This window comes from Pezoporus wallicus, unplaced genomic scaffold (assembly GCF_028554395.1).
Source record: "Pezoporus wallicus isolate ANWC-B61680 ecotype Strahan unplaced genomic scaffold, APGP_CSIRO_Pwel_v1 contig_9238, whole genome shotgun sequence".
NCBI lineage: Eukaryota > Metazoa > Chordata > Aves > Psittaciformes > Psittacidae > Pezoporus > Pezoporus wallicus.
Genome location: NW_026636792.1, coordinates 1,292,438 through 1,310,639, shown reverse-complemented (window position 1 = coordinate 1,310,639; position 18,202 = coordinate 1,292,438). Strand labels below are relative to the sequence as shown.

At 43.9% G+C, this 18,202-nt stretch overlaps 1 protein-coding gene across 5 annotated transcripts in view; it reads right to left on the bottom strand.

The window, feature by feature from the left end:
• The window catches only part of NFATC2 (nuclear factor of activated T cells 2), an 86,356-nt gene that overhangs the window by 34,566 nt on the left and 33,588 nt on the right, over positions 1-18,202 (bottom strand). For all 5 annotated transcript variants that reach the window (XM_057401701.1, XM_057401700.1, XM_057401699.1 and 2 more), the window contains exon 6: positions 12,490-12,630. In XM_057401701.1, the coding sequence (XP_057257684.1) occupies positions 12,490-12,630 (141 nt within the window). The remainder of the gene's footprint in view (positions 1-12,489; positions 12,631-18,202) is intronic.

The window sequence follows — 18,202 nt, the reverse complement described above, 5'->3', positions numbered from 1 at the left end:
TGTTCTGGGCCCCAAATACACACAAGGAAGTCATCTGCCTGAAGCCATCACCAACAGCGAGCCCCTTCCTCCCTTAGGATAACTCAGCTCCCCAGGGTGTTTGGGCAGGGTGCCTGGCTTGTGGTGGGGCAGAAGTGGGCACACAGCACTGGCTGGGCCTCCTCACCCCCAATCCAGCCTGCTGGGAACGTGGAGGCAACTGAGGAATAGTTGGAAGTTTGGCTCCATTCATCAGCTACCTGGGACGAAAAACCTCACAAGGAGAGAGCGCCTGAGCCTCCAACACCTCACATCTCTACTACTGCCACAGCATTCCAGTGCAGGAAGGACAAGCCAAATAATTCTGCCTTCTCTTTCCTTAAGTGCTTCAAGTTTCCCACCGTCAGTCAGCTGTCTTTTCTACACTAACACGTGGATTAGTGACAGACTGCCAGAGCAGAGATTGCCTAACCAAGCTGTGCAGACAGAGCCAGCAAGAAGATGTGCTGTTTAGCTCTCGCATCCCAAAGGACCGCTGTGCAAAGGAATGGAGAATACTTGTTCAACAATAAGTATTCACTCTGGCCATGGCTCTGGACTGTTGAAGGTTAAATCTATACCTCTATTGATGCAGTGAACTCTTCACCGTTGTTGAAAAGGTAAACATAGAATCATTTAGGTTGCAAAGGACCTGTAAGATCACTGAGTCCAACTGTTAACCCAGCACTGCCCAGGTGACCAGTAAACCATGTCCTAAGCATCACATCTACAAGTCTTTTAAATACCTACAGGGATGGTGACTCTACCATTTCCCTAGGCAGCCTATTCCAGTGCTTGACAACACTTTCAGAACACATCGGAGAAGGGGGAAGCCAGCAAATACTGGGTGTTTAATCCAGCAAATACTAAATACATTGTCTGATGACAAGGCATTAAATACTTAATGGAGAGATTCCTCTTCTAGGTGACCTTTGTGAAAAGAAACCATCATAATGTGTGTTAAGGAACTTCCCCATATCCCCAAAATAACCCCAAAAGATGATTTTGGAAAAGAGGAGGGAAAAGGAAACAAAATAACATGTCATAAAATAAGAGCTCTGATAGATATACACATCAGGACCTGTCTAAGCAATGCAATATGAAGATGTCCTGACAACAAGGACAGCCAAGCAGGAATATTTGACACTGGTTTTCCTCCAGACAGAATGTTTTCATCTTTGTTTCTGTACTGCTAAATTCAAACAGTCTGTGCAGATACAACAGCACTAACTTCACAAAGAAGGTAGAAATCAAAAGGAATTGTTGGTCCAAAATGCATGAAATAAAGGACAGTCATCTGCTGTATTCAAGAGGCCTGTGAAGCAGATGCGGCCACAATCACAGTGGATTTGATTTAGCAACAGAGCCACTGAAATTGCACTAAAAGCTAATGAAGCCAACCATAAAAATCAAATGTTGTTTAGACTCGGTCCAAAGTCTGTGGGGATTAAGAGTACAAATGAAAATAAGCCCAAACAAACAAGAAATAAATGTATTTAGGGTTATCACTCTAACGATGATAGATGCTTGTTTGGATATATTCATGCTCATGGCAGCTAAACAGGTTTCTAACAAATTTGTCAGCAGCAGCAATCCCTGTTGTTTAAGCACGAAAGCCCTGTTGAATATAGCCACTCTGCAGCTCACTCCCTGACCTTTATGCTTAAATATCCTGATGTGGCTCCATCTGTCTCACTGACTCACTTTAGCTCAAGACAATCATCCCCCCTGTATCAACCCCTCTTGATACAGACATTACGGTGAGCTTCAGGCAGAAGGATAAGGGAGGCTGTGAATAAAATCAAAAATACAACTGTGTTCAGAAATCTATTTTAACCTATCCTTTTTGCTGGTAATGAAATAATTTGATTATGCACAGTCAGAGTTAATAGAGAACAGGAGGAATAAACTGCAAAGTTTAAGCCCATTTGTGGGACAATTCAAAGAAATTTTGAACAGAGAAAACTTGTACCAAGCTGTCAACACAATTATCATCTTTAGAATGTGCATAAATTAGATTTTGGTTGGTTGGTTTTTTTTAACAGGAAGAAATTAAAGTGGATGTTTCAAGAAAGCCATCAAGAAAAATGGGATTTTTATTGTAAGGATATGCTAAAAATCATAATGCTAATATGATGGTAGAGAACAGCCCCCCAGTACATGTGTCACAACTTGGGTATATTAAAGTAGGCCTTTTTCTCCAGTGCCAGTGCTGCAACCCAGATGGTGCTTAAACACTAGAGATGCATTTTGCTTTGAACAGGAGGTTGTGCTCAACAACCTCCTCCTGAGGTCCCTTCCCAGCCTTCACTACCCTGTAATTCTGTCATGCCACAAGTGGGACAAATGCCTGGTCCCCTCCTTGCTTGCAAACCAAGAAGATTAAGCCCCAACTTGACTAATAATTTAATCTAAAGCCTACAAGGCCAGAAAGCTGTTTATTGAATATAATTAAACCTGCTTCAAAGTGGAGACGTAAGAGAACTGCAGAAAAGGAACAGCATCATTTCTGCTGAAGTACAGTAAAAGTGTGAGCATGGAGAAGCAGAGAACGTGCACTGTACAACTCACATCCAGCACTGGGCTGTCCTGACAGTGATACACGCCAGCCAGAGCACTGCAGGGATGTTCCATTACATGTGTGGATCACATGGGAACTTAGTGCCAGGTCCTCGTGTGTGGTGTGTCTCAAATTCTACCTCCGCTATGGGGAATTCAATCCGTGCCTCTGAAAAGAGTAGTAGCTCCACTAAAGACGATAAAATATTTTTGGATTTAGACCCTGAGGTCTTACCAGCCATGGCTGCCTCATGAAATATTTTTACTGTTGTGGTTCCCTGCTCATTTAATGGTTTGTCTTAGTTGGCAAGTCTTTAACACCACAGGTCAGTGAAATGTTCAGGAAATAGAGATTTTTGTGCTGCTTCAGGACTATGAGACTTAGCATTAAACCCTGATGAGAGATCTGATTGTGTCAGCACTCTTTGGAGGAATGAATGAGTTGTTGGAAGAAAGTAATTCTACCCTCCCTAACTCAAACTGTGATCATACCAAAAGTCTTGCTTCAAACTTTGGAGAAAATCAAAACGTCAGTCTGCATTAGGAACGTTTTGGGTGATTCTCTGCAGCCCCTTATAGGGCTTTTTTTAATTAGCCAATTAAAGGTTTTCTGAACCAGTTACAGCCTTTACACATTATTCATGGTCCCTTAGTCATGACTTTGGGGTCAGTAACTAGCAGAGAAACAAACTTACTACTTTATTTGAACAAGCATGACTGATGGACTGAGAGGTTCAGGAAATTTTCTTTGCAGTTCTCTCCAGTTGAAGACTAAGCATACAATTGTGCCAATTCTGTATGTGATTCTGTGCCTGGATGTGATTTTATGCTTGAAAATATGCATTGCTTTTCAGTCAAGCATTACACAAATTACTTAATGAACAACCTGTTACCTTTTTCCCAGGCAGCAAACCACACTAGTTCACCAAAGAAACTGAGCCTGGTAGTTAGTGGGACAGCTGCTCTGACAACACATTTCTGCCGAGTTCCCTTTGGGCTTGCAATGAACTGTCCCTATTCACAGTGTTTCCTGGAAGGACTTCCAAAAAACCACGGTAATTATCTCTGTCAGCTTTTATCAGCAGATAATAGCATCTCTGGAAAACAGTCAAGGGTTTTTAAAACCACCCCAAGAACAAAGTAAACAACAATGAATGCTTTCCAGCAGAACAGGCACCACTTCTGGGATGTGGAAACCTGATGGGTAGGGGAATGCTCACACAGTCTCTGCTGCTGTTTTCAGGGACAAAGTTTGATTTCAGTGGGAAGTTACTGTGCTTCATTGTCACTGCAAGGCTGCTCAGCATCTAGTCCTAAGCGGTTGTGTCTTCCTAAGTATTTACTTCAAACCTTACAGCAAACACAGCATGAATGAAAGAATTTAAAACTCAGAAAAGCAGAGCTATTGAGTTTTTCACTAAGCTTGACGTCCATGGATTTCTTTTTCTTTCTCAAACAAGACTGCCCACTGCAGCTAATGAAGCTCTGTTTATGGTGAGCAGAAGCCAGTGCCTTCATTTCAGTGCGGACACAAGTTTGAGTCACCAAGGCCAAAGATACAAGTCAAGGTCTGGGAGGTAAAAGGCCAATGGATTAGTCATCCACTATCCAGCCCAGCCCCAAATCTGACATTTTGCACAGTGAGAACAAGTCTAGAGGAGATTTCTCCCCATCTATTGTTGAGGAATCCAATTCACACTAAAAGAAAACATAAACACAGTAGTTGAGTAGTGAAGCAGCAGGGGCAGTCTGTCATTCCACAGCTCTTCCAAATGATTCCTTATGCCAATTCATCAAAATAGATGTTTTGTTTTTTCAAGATTATACGTGTGTTTGTGTGTGTGTGTGTGTGTGTGTGTATAAATTCTTAAACAAAAGCTCCTCTCAAAATAAAACCACTGGGAACCTCCATGTAATAAAATGAGTCACACCAGGATGCGATGACTAAGTGGGAGAACAGGGAATTCCACTCCCCATGCCAGCTTTCTACATGATCAATTTTCTGTCAACAGGTGATGGGAGCTTGTCTCTCTGCCTTTTGTTTATTCCAAGAGTTATTATTTTTTAATATTCCCTTTAAACAATTAAGAGTCCAAGTTGAATAATCAGGACCAGGCATACTTCCACGAGGCACCCCCATAGTAAACAGTGAGCCAGGGAATCCAGGCCAGTAGTGGCTGCCTGTGTTAATAAGGATTTACCAGCTGTAAAATTCCAAAATCTTGTGTCATACGGGGAAACCTTCCAAAACACTGGATTCCACCCTGTCTCACTGAGTCCCTAACAGCTATGGCAACTCCATTTCTGCAGCCACACACTTTTGCATTTTTGTGTGTGTGATCCTTAGATTTTTTCCTGTTTTGCAGTGTTTTTTCTGGGATCCCCCGTTTAATGTCAGACAATTGCCCCATGGGACTACAAGAACACCTGCGGCAGACAGCACACTTCAGCCATGGGATAAACCTGGGGGCACAAAGGTTTGCTGGGTTTTCAGCAGTTATAATAGCAAGGAAAAGCAGAAGTTATCCGATTTACCCTGGAACTTTGTCATTTGCACGGCAGAAAAGGGCAAACTCTAATCCTCTTGATTAATATTTGTTACTCTTCAGTGTTCACAAACAGAGGGTTTTGCTGAGACACCTTCCTCTTTTGCTTAGGAAGAACAAACAAAAACTCAGAGAGAATAAAACCTCTCTGACTGCCCCAGTTCTGACATCTTTTTGCAAACAGAACTACCAAGCAGGCCCTGTACTGCAGCCGCTTTACTTTGGTGCACTGCAAGGCACAAGGAGGGAAGATTAACCTGGAAAGTGATCACCTTTAGCTAATGCAAAAATCAGGTGGGCCTCCTGACAGTGATAGCTGTAATTTATCCCCTGGTTCATCCTGTTGCTGTCCAGTTTTACAGTGGAGAAGACACGCATCCAGCTTGAAAGGCTGGACTCCAGCCAAAGACTGCCTGGAGCAGAGAAAACTAAATTACCAAGAAAATAGCAAGATAGCAAATTTATTTCATATACTTTCTGTAGAGCAAAAAAACTGAATTGCAAACAAATTGAATCACTTAGGATTACAGTACCACTCCTACTTTTGCTAACTCTGTAACTATTCCCAACTATGTTTTTTAATTTATCCTTTACCCTTAAAAGAAACACACAATAGCTTCTTTTCCCCAGATGCTGAGCTTTTGTCTCAGGTTAAAATGCCTTAAAAAACTACACTGCAAGGCATGTTCAGCAGTAGACTGCATCTGTGACTCAGTTATGATCCTAGTTTTAAGATATGTCCCATTCCTCTAGTCCTCCATAACTTAACCATAGAATCATAGAATTGATGGAAAGGACGTTAAGATCATCCAGTTCCAACCCCCTGCCATGGGCAGGGACATCTTACACTAAACCATGTCACCCAAGACTCTGTCCAACCTGGCCCTGAACACTGCCACAGGTGAAGCATTCACAACTTCCTTGGACAACCTGTGCCAGTGCCTCACCACCCTCACAGTAAAGAATTTCCTCCTTATATCTAACCTGAACTTCTCCTGTTTAAGTTTTAACCCATTACCCCTTGTCCTATCACTACAGTCCCTGATGAAGAGTCCCTCTCCAGCGTCCTTGTAGGCCTCCTTCAGATACTGGAAAGCTGCTATGAGGTCTCCAAGCAGCCTTCTATTTCAGTTCTTTAATTTAGGAAATTAGTGAGGGAACTGGAGCTTGAACTAAATATTTGAAGTTTGCTATCTGACTGGGGTCAAATGGCAAACATCTTTGGGATGGATCTGGGAAAAAAAAAAGTTTTTACTGTTTTTTGGTATCTCTTTTATCCTTGCCTGAGAAAACTGCATCATTAATTTTGCATCATTAAGTTCAAAGAGAGAATTGTTGAAAACAGTTTGCTATTTTTTGCATTCCCTGGGAATTTTTTGATCATTCATGAAACTGTTAGATTACTAACAGGCTTTAAGTTCCCTCTTTGGGGCACAGTGAGAAATTTCAGACTTGACACAGCAGAAAAGGGGAACATTGCTGTGGTCTGTCTTAACAATTTCCTTTCACATATCCCACAAAGGACCTCAAATACTATGCTTTGGGCCCCTCACTACAAGACTTTCAGGTGCTGGAGCATCTTTTCTAGGAGCTATGATTTGCTTTTAAGTTTTGCAGGAGAGGTACAAGAAGACTGATAGCATCACTGGGTCCAACTTATTGGGCTTTATAAATAAGACTTTTTCTAGAAAGCGGAAATTCCAAAACCAGAAAGCACTGGTGTGTTTATTTGCTAGCTTGTGGTGCAGCAGGAACATTGAAAAGTGCAAACTTGAGAGCTAAATCTCTCTGAAGCCTGCTTGTTTGCTTCTAAAAGAGAAAGTAGTACGTTTCAAAGACATGAAATGATTTGCTCAGAGTTAAAATAAAGCATATCTGCAATTAGAGATGTACAGAAGTGCTGGAAATCAGAGAGACACTGTGAAGTAATACAGCTATCATCAGAATAGTTATCATTAGTGTTGTTCTAGTGATAGGCAAGCCAGTGCAAAGAATGCAAATGAATATAGTGGGATACTGCAGGTACATGTGGCCATGGGTGCTTCTGAGCACGTGAGCCACTATACTTAGCACAGCTGGATGTGCAATGACAGTCCATCTCCTACAGCAATTCCCAACAGACAGCAACACACAAAAAGAAGCAGAGTCCCCAGCTTCAAAGAGGTTTGGCAAAGGCTGGACACCTGATGCACACCTCAAGCAGCACGATAACTGCTCCTGCTGTGCATGAAGGATGAATGCTACTGCCCAACCTGGAGCAACAAACTCTACAAATCATATTTCAGGTATGTTAGTAAAGCTGCCATGTATTCCAAAGGGGGTACAGGATGGAGCAAGAAGGGGTACAAGATGAAATGACAGGGTGGGAAGAGGAAAGGCTTCTGCTTGTGGTATCCTGGCACAGGCTTTGTGGTTCATTTCTAGGGCACAGAGGCAAGTGCCTCATTTAGACATGGCATTCTGGGCACCATGCAGATGAAAACCTCAACTCATTACCAAGACACTGAACACAATGGTCCTGATCTTGCCCTGTGGTGGGCTCTCCTGAAACCAGTGGACACTCAAGTATGTCCAAGCTCACTTGCCCTAGCTATCAGCACCCTAGGAAATCACTACCACAAAAAGACCACCTAGGTGAGAGACATGCAGAAACTCACAAGAAAAAGAAACTACAAGTCCATTGCTTGAATCTAGAGCTGATCAGATTTATTTTTGTCACACTTTGAGTGTCCATTCTTTAGAGGCCTTGACAGCTGCATCAGTTCAAAGGGCACAGAGAGCACCACCTCCTCTCTTCACACCGTATGGCTGAATTGAAAGATTTATGGTAGATCTTCTCCAAAGATGTACACTTTCTGTTTGGGTTGCTCCTCCACCACCCACATTGTCCTAGCGATGATTCATGATGTCCATGTGGCCACCATAAGAGTTTGGCAGAGGAAAGCACAGTCCAGTTGCACTTTTCTCCAAGAGAAACATGAGACTCCTCTATCACTTACAGCACAGCAGCAGTAACCAGTACACAAATGGGAGTAAACACAATGCAACCACCAACAGCTGACTTGCAAATTATTACATGACAATTAAAACAAAAGGGGGAATTCCAAACCTTTTCTTTTTTTAACTACATTGTAAGATCTGGGCCCCAACCAAACACTAACACCCTTGACCTTTAACGTATTCCAAATCCTTGATTTTTCAAACTCTCTCATCCAGATTAAAATTAAAAGAATACATGCACTTCAATATTTTCTGTTTGTACAATCCAATCTAGTTGCTTCCCCTATTTCTATTTAGCTGGGCTCGCTTATGTGTTTCTGAGTTCAGACCTTAAAACTGCTCCAGCCAAACTCTGCTTTGTGTGCTGGACGGACTGTATTGAATTCACGAGTTCTCCTGGCTTACAGCAGCTACAAGTTACAATCGTTCAGCAGGAAGAGATAACCTTAAAGAGAACTCAAAACTATAATGCTTGCATGTTGGTAAATTTTATCATTGAGAAAATGAACTCTATTTATGCATCAGCATTTCACATGCAAGTACTTTATCCCCTTGCTCACAACTGAGCACTGAGCTCCAGCCCCTTCAGCTCGCTTCCTGCTGCCATTTCCTGTCACAAGCCTAAAATGAGAGACTTTCTCAGACTTCTCATTGGCAAGCTCATTGCAGTAATTTGTAGTACATGTAATACAAGACAGTTATTTTTATAATGACATCCCAGGACAATCTGGGGAATATTTGTTTTCCAGGTATTTCTAGGGGAAAATATACCTATCTATAGAAGCATGTTGTATTTTGGTCACATATGAACACTTCTACATTTCTCTGTGTTGCTAGTAAGTGAAGAATTGCCTACAAGATCCACAGGAAACTGAAACAGGTTTTGAGCATCTGCCTGAGGGATAAAACTTAATTTACAATTGTGAGGCCCAACAGCAGTTTCCTCTGTTTTGCTGACTGCTGCCACCTCAGCACCTGCTTCATTGCAGACACTGACCCAGACCCCGGGGTTCAAGCTGCACCCAGGTTCTGGAGTCTGTGAAACAACTAACAGGAGAGTATCTCACTGCACAAAGACACCTGCACAAAAGTTTTCTGGGGAAAAGAGTCTTGCTTCTCTCTCTTTAAACACCTGACAAACAAGTCAAGGAGCATTGTGGAGTAGAGCATACCAAAAGCTATTAGATGGTTATCATGCTCTCACCCTTGTGTGATTACCAGCAGAGCTAAAACTGGTGGCAGAAGTGGGAAATCAAGTACCACTTGCTAACACAGATAAAGCTTGTGCGCTGTTAAAATGCAACTCAAAGAAAACCATGCGAGCTTGGGGCATCTTCCTGCCTTCGCGAAGGTGCAACTGTTTCACAGGCTCCCCAGGGCCGTGTCACGCTCTGGAAGAGGGCGCAACAATGGCAGTGTGACACTAGCGAGGCACTATCCACCCACCGGGATGTTTACTGTGGCTTGCTTTGCTTTTGAGCAGCTTATCGGTGCTTTTTGCAAGGTGCTGTGCAGCCTGGATCTGCAGCGAGCGAGCTCCCTGAGGCGAGTGCAGGATCCACCTCCTCCTTCCACCCAGTGACATTTCTCCTTGTCACATCGGGCTGATGAAACGGGGCCTTTTGCTCCGCGTTCATGCAGCCTCATGCAATGACAACGAAGCATGGCCTTGGTAGTGATAATTAAAATGGTCTGCAATGTACAGTGAGGCAACCTGAAAGTTGCAGGTGCTTAAGACCGTAATTTTCATGCAAGCCTGGGACTCTCATTAACCTTGGACAACCCAAGTACAAAGGCTTATTTCTCTATCTGCTGCAGCCAGAGTCTGATCAGCCCCTGCACAATTTGCATATCCAGCTCAGCTTCTTAACCTTCCTCACCTTAAGATATACCTATTCAAGAAAGCAATCTTCACTTAAAAGCCCCTCAGAGTGTATCTGTAAGAGGTATCGCTGCAGCATAACGCAGTGCGTGTATACACAGAGGATTAGCTTGCCTTCAGCAGGGTCCCCAGATAACCCACTGCAAACTACACAGACTTCTGATTCAGAGCAAAGATTTGACTCTGGGCCTCCCATGTTGTGAATTCCTCTCTGCCAGTCATTTATTCAAAGTCCAGCAGACTGAGACTGCCTGCAGAGACCGAAGGGTGGTGGGGAAGCCGGATATGGAACACCAGCATGCAAATCCCTGCTCCAGACTGGGCACTGCCGCTGGGATAAGGCATGGCTCTCCGCTACCAGGAGGTAAAAAAAGAACAACAAAAATGTAGTTTCCCCAGCAGTGAAGAAAAGCTTTAGATTTAGTGTGGAAAATATTGTTGTTCTTTTTACTTTCTAACATCTATTCCAGCCAGAGCCTTCTCTGCTCTTATATGGAAACATCCAAAACACCCTCCCCCTGTTTCCTCGAAATGGCATTAAAAGCTACCTCCTTTTAGTGTATCATCTCCTTTAGTTACTGCAAAACATTCTTGGGACAGGTACTGTCATGGGCTGCCAAGCATGTTCCCATGCACCTTCATGATTCACTGACATTGACGGAACAGTGGCAGCACAGTGGGAAGGAATTAATACACGGGCTTAAAAGGAAATACAGGGTGCCAAGAAAATTGCTCTGACTGCACAGGCTCATTGAACCTCCACAATTCAGAGGCCCAGAGCCTTTCATTCTCGCTGTAAAATAGCATGGCTTGCTGGTGGTGTGGGAAGAAACAGGGACCCACAACTTGATTCCTCCTGCCCCACCCCATGTCACCAGCTGATGTCCACATTATGTTGATTTTTGGATCAATTCTTACTTTTTGGCATTACCCTATAAATCATACAGCTGCTGTTCACGTGGGCAATGCAATTTTTTTAATCCCTTGCAAGTCATGAGATCGATCACTGAAGCTGCCTCTACCTCAGTTTACTGACAAAAAAACCTTAGGAGCAACATGATTTTTTAATAGCACAAAGGGAACACAACGTCTACATAAAACAGGCTGATGCCTTTTGTACTGCAGAGTCCCTTGTCTCACTGGAATCAACAGGAGTAAAGGATGGCAGAGCCCAGCACTTCATATTTGCAAAGTGCTTTTTGGATCCCTGGACATTGTTATTATCCTTGCAGAGCACAGTATTTAGAATACAAAAATCAAGCCTAATGAAGGGTAAGTTAAACAAGTCCAGACCATTTACAAAGAAACAATGTCCTTTAGCAAAAGCCTTTGAAAATCCAATAAAATACACATACTGCCTAGTGAGCTGAAATGAAATGCCTGCATGCATATGATATTACAAACAATTCAGCTCTGAAAAAACAGGTAACTTCAGCAGAATGGATTTGTTTGTTCCTCCTGTATACAAGAGGACCTGGATTTCTGCTGCCCACCTTAACCATTAGATCATGCTAAGTATTTTTTCTGGGGTCAGTTACTCTTTTAGTTAGAGATCAAGTAATGTTCATTATAGTATGCCATTATGAAAACACAACATACAGAGCTCAGGAAAGGCAGTAAAGGTGATGCTAGGCAACTAAATAACTCCTGGTAACCATTCTTTATTCCTATTATTTATTTACATTCATCCAACACCAGTGAGGGCTTGGAACCATCATGTACTGGCTCTCTGCAAGTCAAGCAAATAAGTAGACTCATATGAAAGGGAAAAAGAGAGAGAATCTACAGTCTGCCACTCATTTCCCCTTTATGATTGCTCAAGAGCTTGCAAGGTTACCTGAAAACTTTGGCAAAACATGTTTTAAAAGAAGCAGCTCTACTGGGAAAAAAGCAGCACTAGGCTGTAACAGGAGGCCTTTGGCCTTTCTCTTTGAATTGGTTTTGTTTTGCTACAGTCTGAGCCTCTATAAAAATACCTGAAAATACCATGGAAGATGAAGTGATGTGTTCGTGTATCTCAGTATGTGTACAAAAATAATTTCACTTTGATAATACATATTATGTACATTTTCCACCACAGATATCTAAATGGAAGAAAACACAGTCTTTGCCTGGAGTTCACATCAATAAAAAATATTAACTCCAGTTATGATTTCTGCAGCACCATTCACTAAACATGAGACTGAACAAGCACAGAGAAACATGCAATGGTCATTTAATTTCTTTGATAACATATCCTGTTCCTGCTGATTCCCAGTGTCTGTATTCTTGTGAACCCATAAGACAAATACTTGCTCCCAGGTCTAATTTTACTCACATGGTTAGGTCAAGTGATTTGGTCTTACTTACACGAACCTGAATGGGACTACTCACTCAAGTAGAGTTACTCATGAGCACAAACCTTAGGATGAGACCATGGGACGCATCAGCACTACAGATTTTCCTTATCCTACTAGGGAAAGTTAGGAAAAAACCCTGCCTTACCTGATGTTTTTTCTGTGAACACCACCTTGGACTCTGCTGTGAAATTCTGTCCGGTCAGGATCATCTGTTGTCCTCCATAAACGAGGCAGCTATCAATATCTTGCCTTTCAACCATTGGAAGTTCATGAGCAGACCTTTGGGCTGTGGATAAATTGCAGACATGAATGAAACCAACTTCGTTTTACCAGGACTTTCCAAATCTTCCCAGAACTATCCACAGATCGATCTTGTCATCGTTACCATCCACTGACTGCCAAAGCAGCTTCTCCAGGGTGCTAAATTTAGGTTTGAGAGGGAAAAATAAACTTACTCAAGGCATTTTATTTGGAAACATTCAGGAGCTGGCTGCAGCGTTTCAGCTGTGCTGGCCTTACTCCTTGTCCTTGAGAAAGGACAGCTTGGATGAATGAGCTGGAACTTGCCCATGTCTGTTTCCAAATAAATGGCCAAATTTTCAAGTGCAGGCACACTGCAGCCCTGGAGCCCAAAAATTCCACCTGCAGAGAGGATTCCACTGAATAACACTGAATTCCTTCAGAAAAAAAGTAAAAATAAACCTTTTCTACAAAAGTCCACTGCCTCCTACAGAGCAGGGACTACCCTCGGCCTGGAACAGCATGTTTGCCAACAAAATCACTGTCTCCATGTGCAGGCATCGAGCCTTGTGCACACAACAAGAGGGGCAATCACAAAGCTGTATTTGCAAGCAGAAGGGGTCACATCAGGACTGCTGCAGCCAGGGCTTTTCAAGCATGTTATGCAGAGGCCTGAACATCTGGGGAGCAGGGCCTGTGCTGCAGACTGAGTATCATTATAAAAGGCAACGAAAGAAAAGGTAGGGTGGAAGCCAGATAGGCATGTATGTGATCAAGGCTGTCTGGTGTCTTTACTGTTCTTGGCCACAAACTTGAAGTGTGATTTCACCAAGTTATTCTCTATTTCCCCAGTCAAAAAACCAGGATAGCACCATCTCTCCACCTTCTCATCCCATTAAAACAGCCATCTGCATGGTCAGAGAAGCAAAGTCCTGTTTCACCATCCCTGCAAGCCCATTTCCAACTGTTTGCTAAGAAGGTGCAGGAGAAGATGAAAGTGAAGATGCGAGAATTGCTCCCTGCAATGCAGACAGCTGGAAGACATCACAAGCTTCCCTGTGACGAGACCAGGTGGGCAGCAGTTTGGGTCTGGTGAGCTGTGAGTTCATGACCTGCACTCAAACTCCTCCAGATTCATCCACCCCAACTGGAAAAGCCTCTGGAGGATGCTGCTCATCGATTTAACAGCTGCCTTGGCTGCATTTTAACTTTCTCTGACAAAGAGCCTGCTCCCAAGAGAGACTCTGAGCCCTTGTGTCTTCCCTTTGCTGAACACCGTTGGCTGCTGAGCCAAAAAGAATTAAACGCTATCCTATGTGTTAGCTCTCCACTTGCACACAGACAAGGCTGTGCTTTCTGTGACCTGGGCCCAGCACTGGTTTACTGCTGTGCAACCTTCAGAAGGCCAAAAACCCAGCAGGTCTTGGCCACAGTGAGAGCTGTACAAATTCTCTCACCATATGAAGAAAATGCTAGCGTATATGGTAGGAAAACACAAGCATTAAAGCTGTCAGACAGGTGTCTGTAGAAGTGGGGAGCAACTCTTCTAGCACGGACAAGCTCAGGTGAACTCCTTCTGCCAGTCGTGATATGGAAATATTGCTCTTGTTAAAAATATCGATAATTTGATATTTGTAACTTTCTTGTGACATTTGAGAGGCAGTTTTAAAGATCTATTTAAGACAACCTTATGACTCATTGTTTCCTTCAAATACATAACAGCAGCTGGGCTAAGATACTGACAATTAAGAATATATATTCAGATTATTTTCACAGAAGCTGCTAATTTCTTTCACATGGACTCTGATTAATTCCTTTCCCTAAATCCTCAAATTTTTGATGAGTTCGTAATTGGATTTATCACAAAGAGAGATTTGTAACCTCAAAAGTTTAAGATTAAATAACAATAATCAAAACCATGTCTACAACAGTCAAGAGAAAATGTATTTAAGCTTTGCCCCGGACACTGTTTATTCCTACTCAGTCCCCAAATTTCACTTCCAAAGCATCCCAAATCATCAAAATTCCAGGTTAATTTATGTCTCCTTCAGATTTCAGTGTCTTAATAGAGAGCTTTATGCTGACATCCCACAGATCAGTGGTTCTCAAGGTTTCTTCAGGATGAGGAAGGACAAATTTTAGCCTGGAAATAACCGTCTGACTCATCTTAATTACTTTTGGATCTCGGCAAGTTGGAAATGACTGCTGAAGACCAAGCCTCTGTCCAACTTCCATAGAGCACAGTGTTTGTGTATGCTGCGACCTACCAGGGAGCCAGGAGGACAGCCGGTTCACTGGGAACGTGCATCCCAGCTCTTAGGAAATGCCAAATACCCTTCTGTGCCCCTCAGCCAAGCTGGGGCAGCCTCAGCAGCGCTGCCTGGAAGCCTGCGATGGGCAGAAGTGTTCTGTGGGTTCCCTGGTGCGGCTCCAGACTTCTACAGCCCCATGGCCAGCAGCTTGGCTACAGCACAAGCAGGCTACGGGCATCTCCAAAACTGCTTCTGCCCTGACACAAATTTGGTTGTGCTTGTGGATGTCAAAAACCCACGTGTGCTTTACATGTGCTGCAGAATAATACCATTTGGAAGTGCTTCAGCTGAGTTTCTCAATGCAGGTATCATGCTAAAGGGAAAGATGGGAGACACTCAGGTACCTACTGAGCACCAGGTTTTCTTCGCCCATTTTACGTGCAATCTTCTCCCACTAGGCAGTTTGCAAACCCTTTCCTCAAAAATAAAAACCCACTTTTCATTTTCCAAGATCTTTTTTTATTTACCCAGGCCTATAAGAAGGTTTCACCCTATTTCTACCAGTAAAAAGGCTCAAGGTTCAACACAGAGTTGCCTCAATAGGATTACTTTTTTTGCCCTCTGCAAGAAATATTAATTGCCAATAAATCCCCTTCCTCTAAGACTCATGATGGGTGGACTGCATGCAGTAATTTCACACTACTCCTTCTCTTCCCCCAGGGGTTGGCACTTCATAAAGTGACCTATAGCTACTGGAGTTTATGAGCATTGAATAAACAAAACCCTGTTGATTTAACCAGTTGGGGTGTTTACTTTCAATGGCAACAGTTACTGACATAAGGCAGCAAAGCAAATGCTATAGAAATACTCACACTTGGCCTGAAGCAGTGTGTCGGCCTATTAACAGGGGACATTATTCTTCTATTTTATTTGACTGTCTGCAAATCAAGATGTCATGGATACATGGTGCCAAGAAATACAATGCATGCAGCGACACAAGAGAAGAAAGGGAGCTGCTGTCTCAGAGCACTGCCCACCTCCAACGACCCTCAACCCGAGATGGAAGCAGCCCCTTGCCCTGTTGCCCCTGCTCACATCACCCAGCCACTGCCCACAGCCCACCCAGGCTCACCTTAACCCAAAGGTTAAGCCTCTGTCCCCTTTCGCTGTGCCAGCACGTGGGGGAAAAGTTAAGATGGCCTAAACTTCTGAGTCAGCAGGCTGAACTCTTCACATGGGACACACAAACCTATAGGCTGACTGCAAAGAAGCATGCTACAGCAGGGTGAAGGTGTTTCTTGCTTCCCACCTGCCTGCAGCATCCATAACTGCTCCTTTTTTCAGCAGAGACTGTTTGGCTTCTAGGGAAAAGAAGGGATGTCTTGAAACAACTGATTACCTGGATAAGTCTGTTGCAGCTCCACATCTGCCCCAGGACAGTGTTATCCATTGCTGCTACCAGGTTCCAAGTGACAACCTCAGCTGTATTCCCTAATGTACTCCTTAGGTAATCGCAGCTCCACCTGAGAGCCCCTTTTCCCCCGTGCTGCCCAGCTCTCCCCGTCAGAGCTCCTCCTGCACATGTCTCCTGGGACGAGCAGCTCTAGCCCTGCCTGAGCAGTGTGCTTCTTTCTACGTGCCTGGAGGGCTTCCAGGCACTGCCTTGTCTTGCCCGAAAGCTGACTCGTTTTATGAGGAGTCTTAGCTGAAGCTAAATGTCTCTTAACAGCCTCCAGAGATGAACCGTCTCGGCAATCTCTCTCCCCACATGTGCAATAAGAACGATGCATCAGGTAATGCAGGCAAAGCAAAAACACTGACATGATCTTCCTCTCGGGAGGAACAGGCTTGTGAACTCTGCACTGTCTGACCAACACTTCCAGAGCAGAGATACTCTACAGCCTCCATCTATCAGTGCACTATCTCAGTGCCACCTTGTGCAGAGCAGCTTAAAGCCTCCATGCAAACCTCTGTGTAAAGAGAAGCCAAAGAATAGCTGCCAGAATGAAATATGCTCCACACAGTCTTTCTGACAGCTGCAACACTGAATCCAGAGCTTACCTGTTATCCCCATAGCTGACCAGAGTTCAGGAGAGAACTTACCCTGGGCGATCACAAGGAGAACCGAGGCTCACCTGCAGCTCAGTGGGATCAAAGCTAGCATCACCTCTTATTACCTCAAACTGCCATCACAAGCCAAGTAAACCCAAAAACGTGGCTACCTAAAAGAGGTGCAGTCTTGCACCCCAGTGCAGCGGTCTCCCCAGGCCACATGCCCAGGTCCCTCTTTGGACCCCCCCTGCCCTTACACTGCCCAGGGCAGCCCCAGCTCATCCCAGCTTGCTGGAAGCCCTCAAGCCATGACTCACCACTCCTGACTTGTCTTTCCAAACCCCCAAAGGCTCTTGGCTCCAGCCACTGATTTCTGTTGGATCTGGGAAGAGCAGATAGAGCTGGATGTCTACTGCTAACACCATCTCCCCCCTAAAAGCAATAGCAGAGGTGTAATTTGTAGTGGGATTAATTCTTCCACCTCAGTGCAAACCTGGATGAGCCAAAGTAAATATTTCATTCCTCCTGTCACACCATGTTTCATTACCACAACATGCCTGCCTGGGGTAGGATGGATAGGAGAAGAACTCCTGTGCCCAATGCTTATCCAACACATTAATGCCCTGAGAGACTTTGATCCTGTTCATCACATGCAGAAGTACCCTGAGCTCTCCTGTGGGAGGAGAGCCAAAGGCTGGGGAGCTGCAGTAAGAGAGCCAGGGGAGAACCGAGGACAGAAGACATCTCCAGCAGGCAGACAGATATTGGTAATGCACCCTTGAGGGCAGGAATCTTCTAATCAGAGGGATGGGATGATTTACCTCCTGGTTGGCACATGGGGCAGTGGAATGCTTAGGTGAGAATCAAGTAAATAAAGCAACCCTTGTGATTAGATGGGGAACCTTGAAAACCTAAAGCTATGAAAAGAAGAACCCAGGATGAATGGCAACAGTTTCCAATTTGTTGCCAGCAAGACTTATCCAGCAGTTTGTGTAGAGCCATCCAAGAAAAAAAGCACAAAAAACAGAGGGCTTTTCTCCATCTCTCTCTGCACAGAATTTAGGATGTCCTTGCAGAGGAGGAGTGACAACCATTGATGGCAGCAGTGTCAGATAACTATGATACTTTCTATGAACTGCAGCCAGCTCACCAAACCGGCGTGTGATTAATGACAGGAAAACCATGGCCTCGGTTCACTTCTCTGTCAATCATCTCTGCGGGTACGCACAGCATTTCCCCTTAATCCCTTGCAGAGGAGATCTGATGAGCTTCAGTTATGCTCAGAAATCCATGCTCTGCGTATTACGCTGGGGT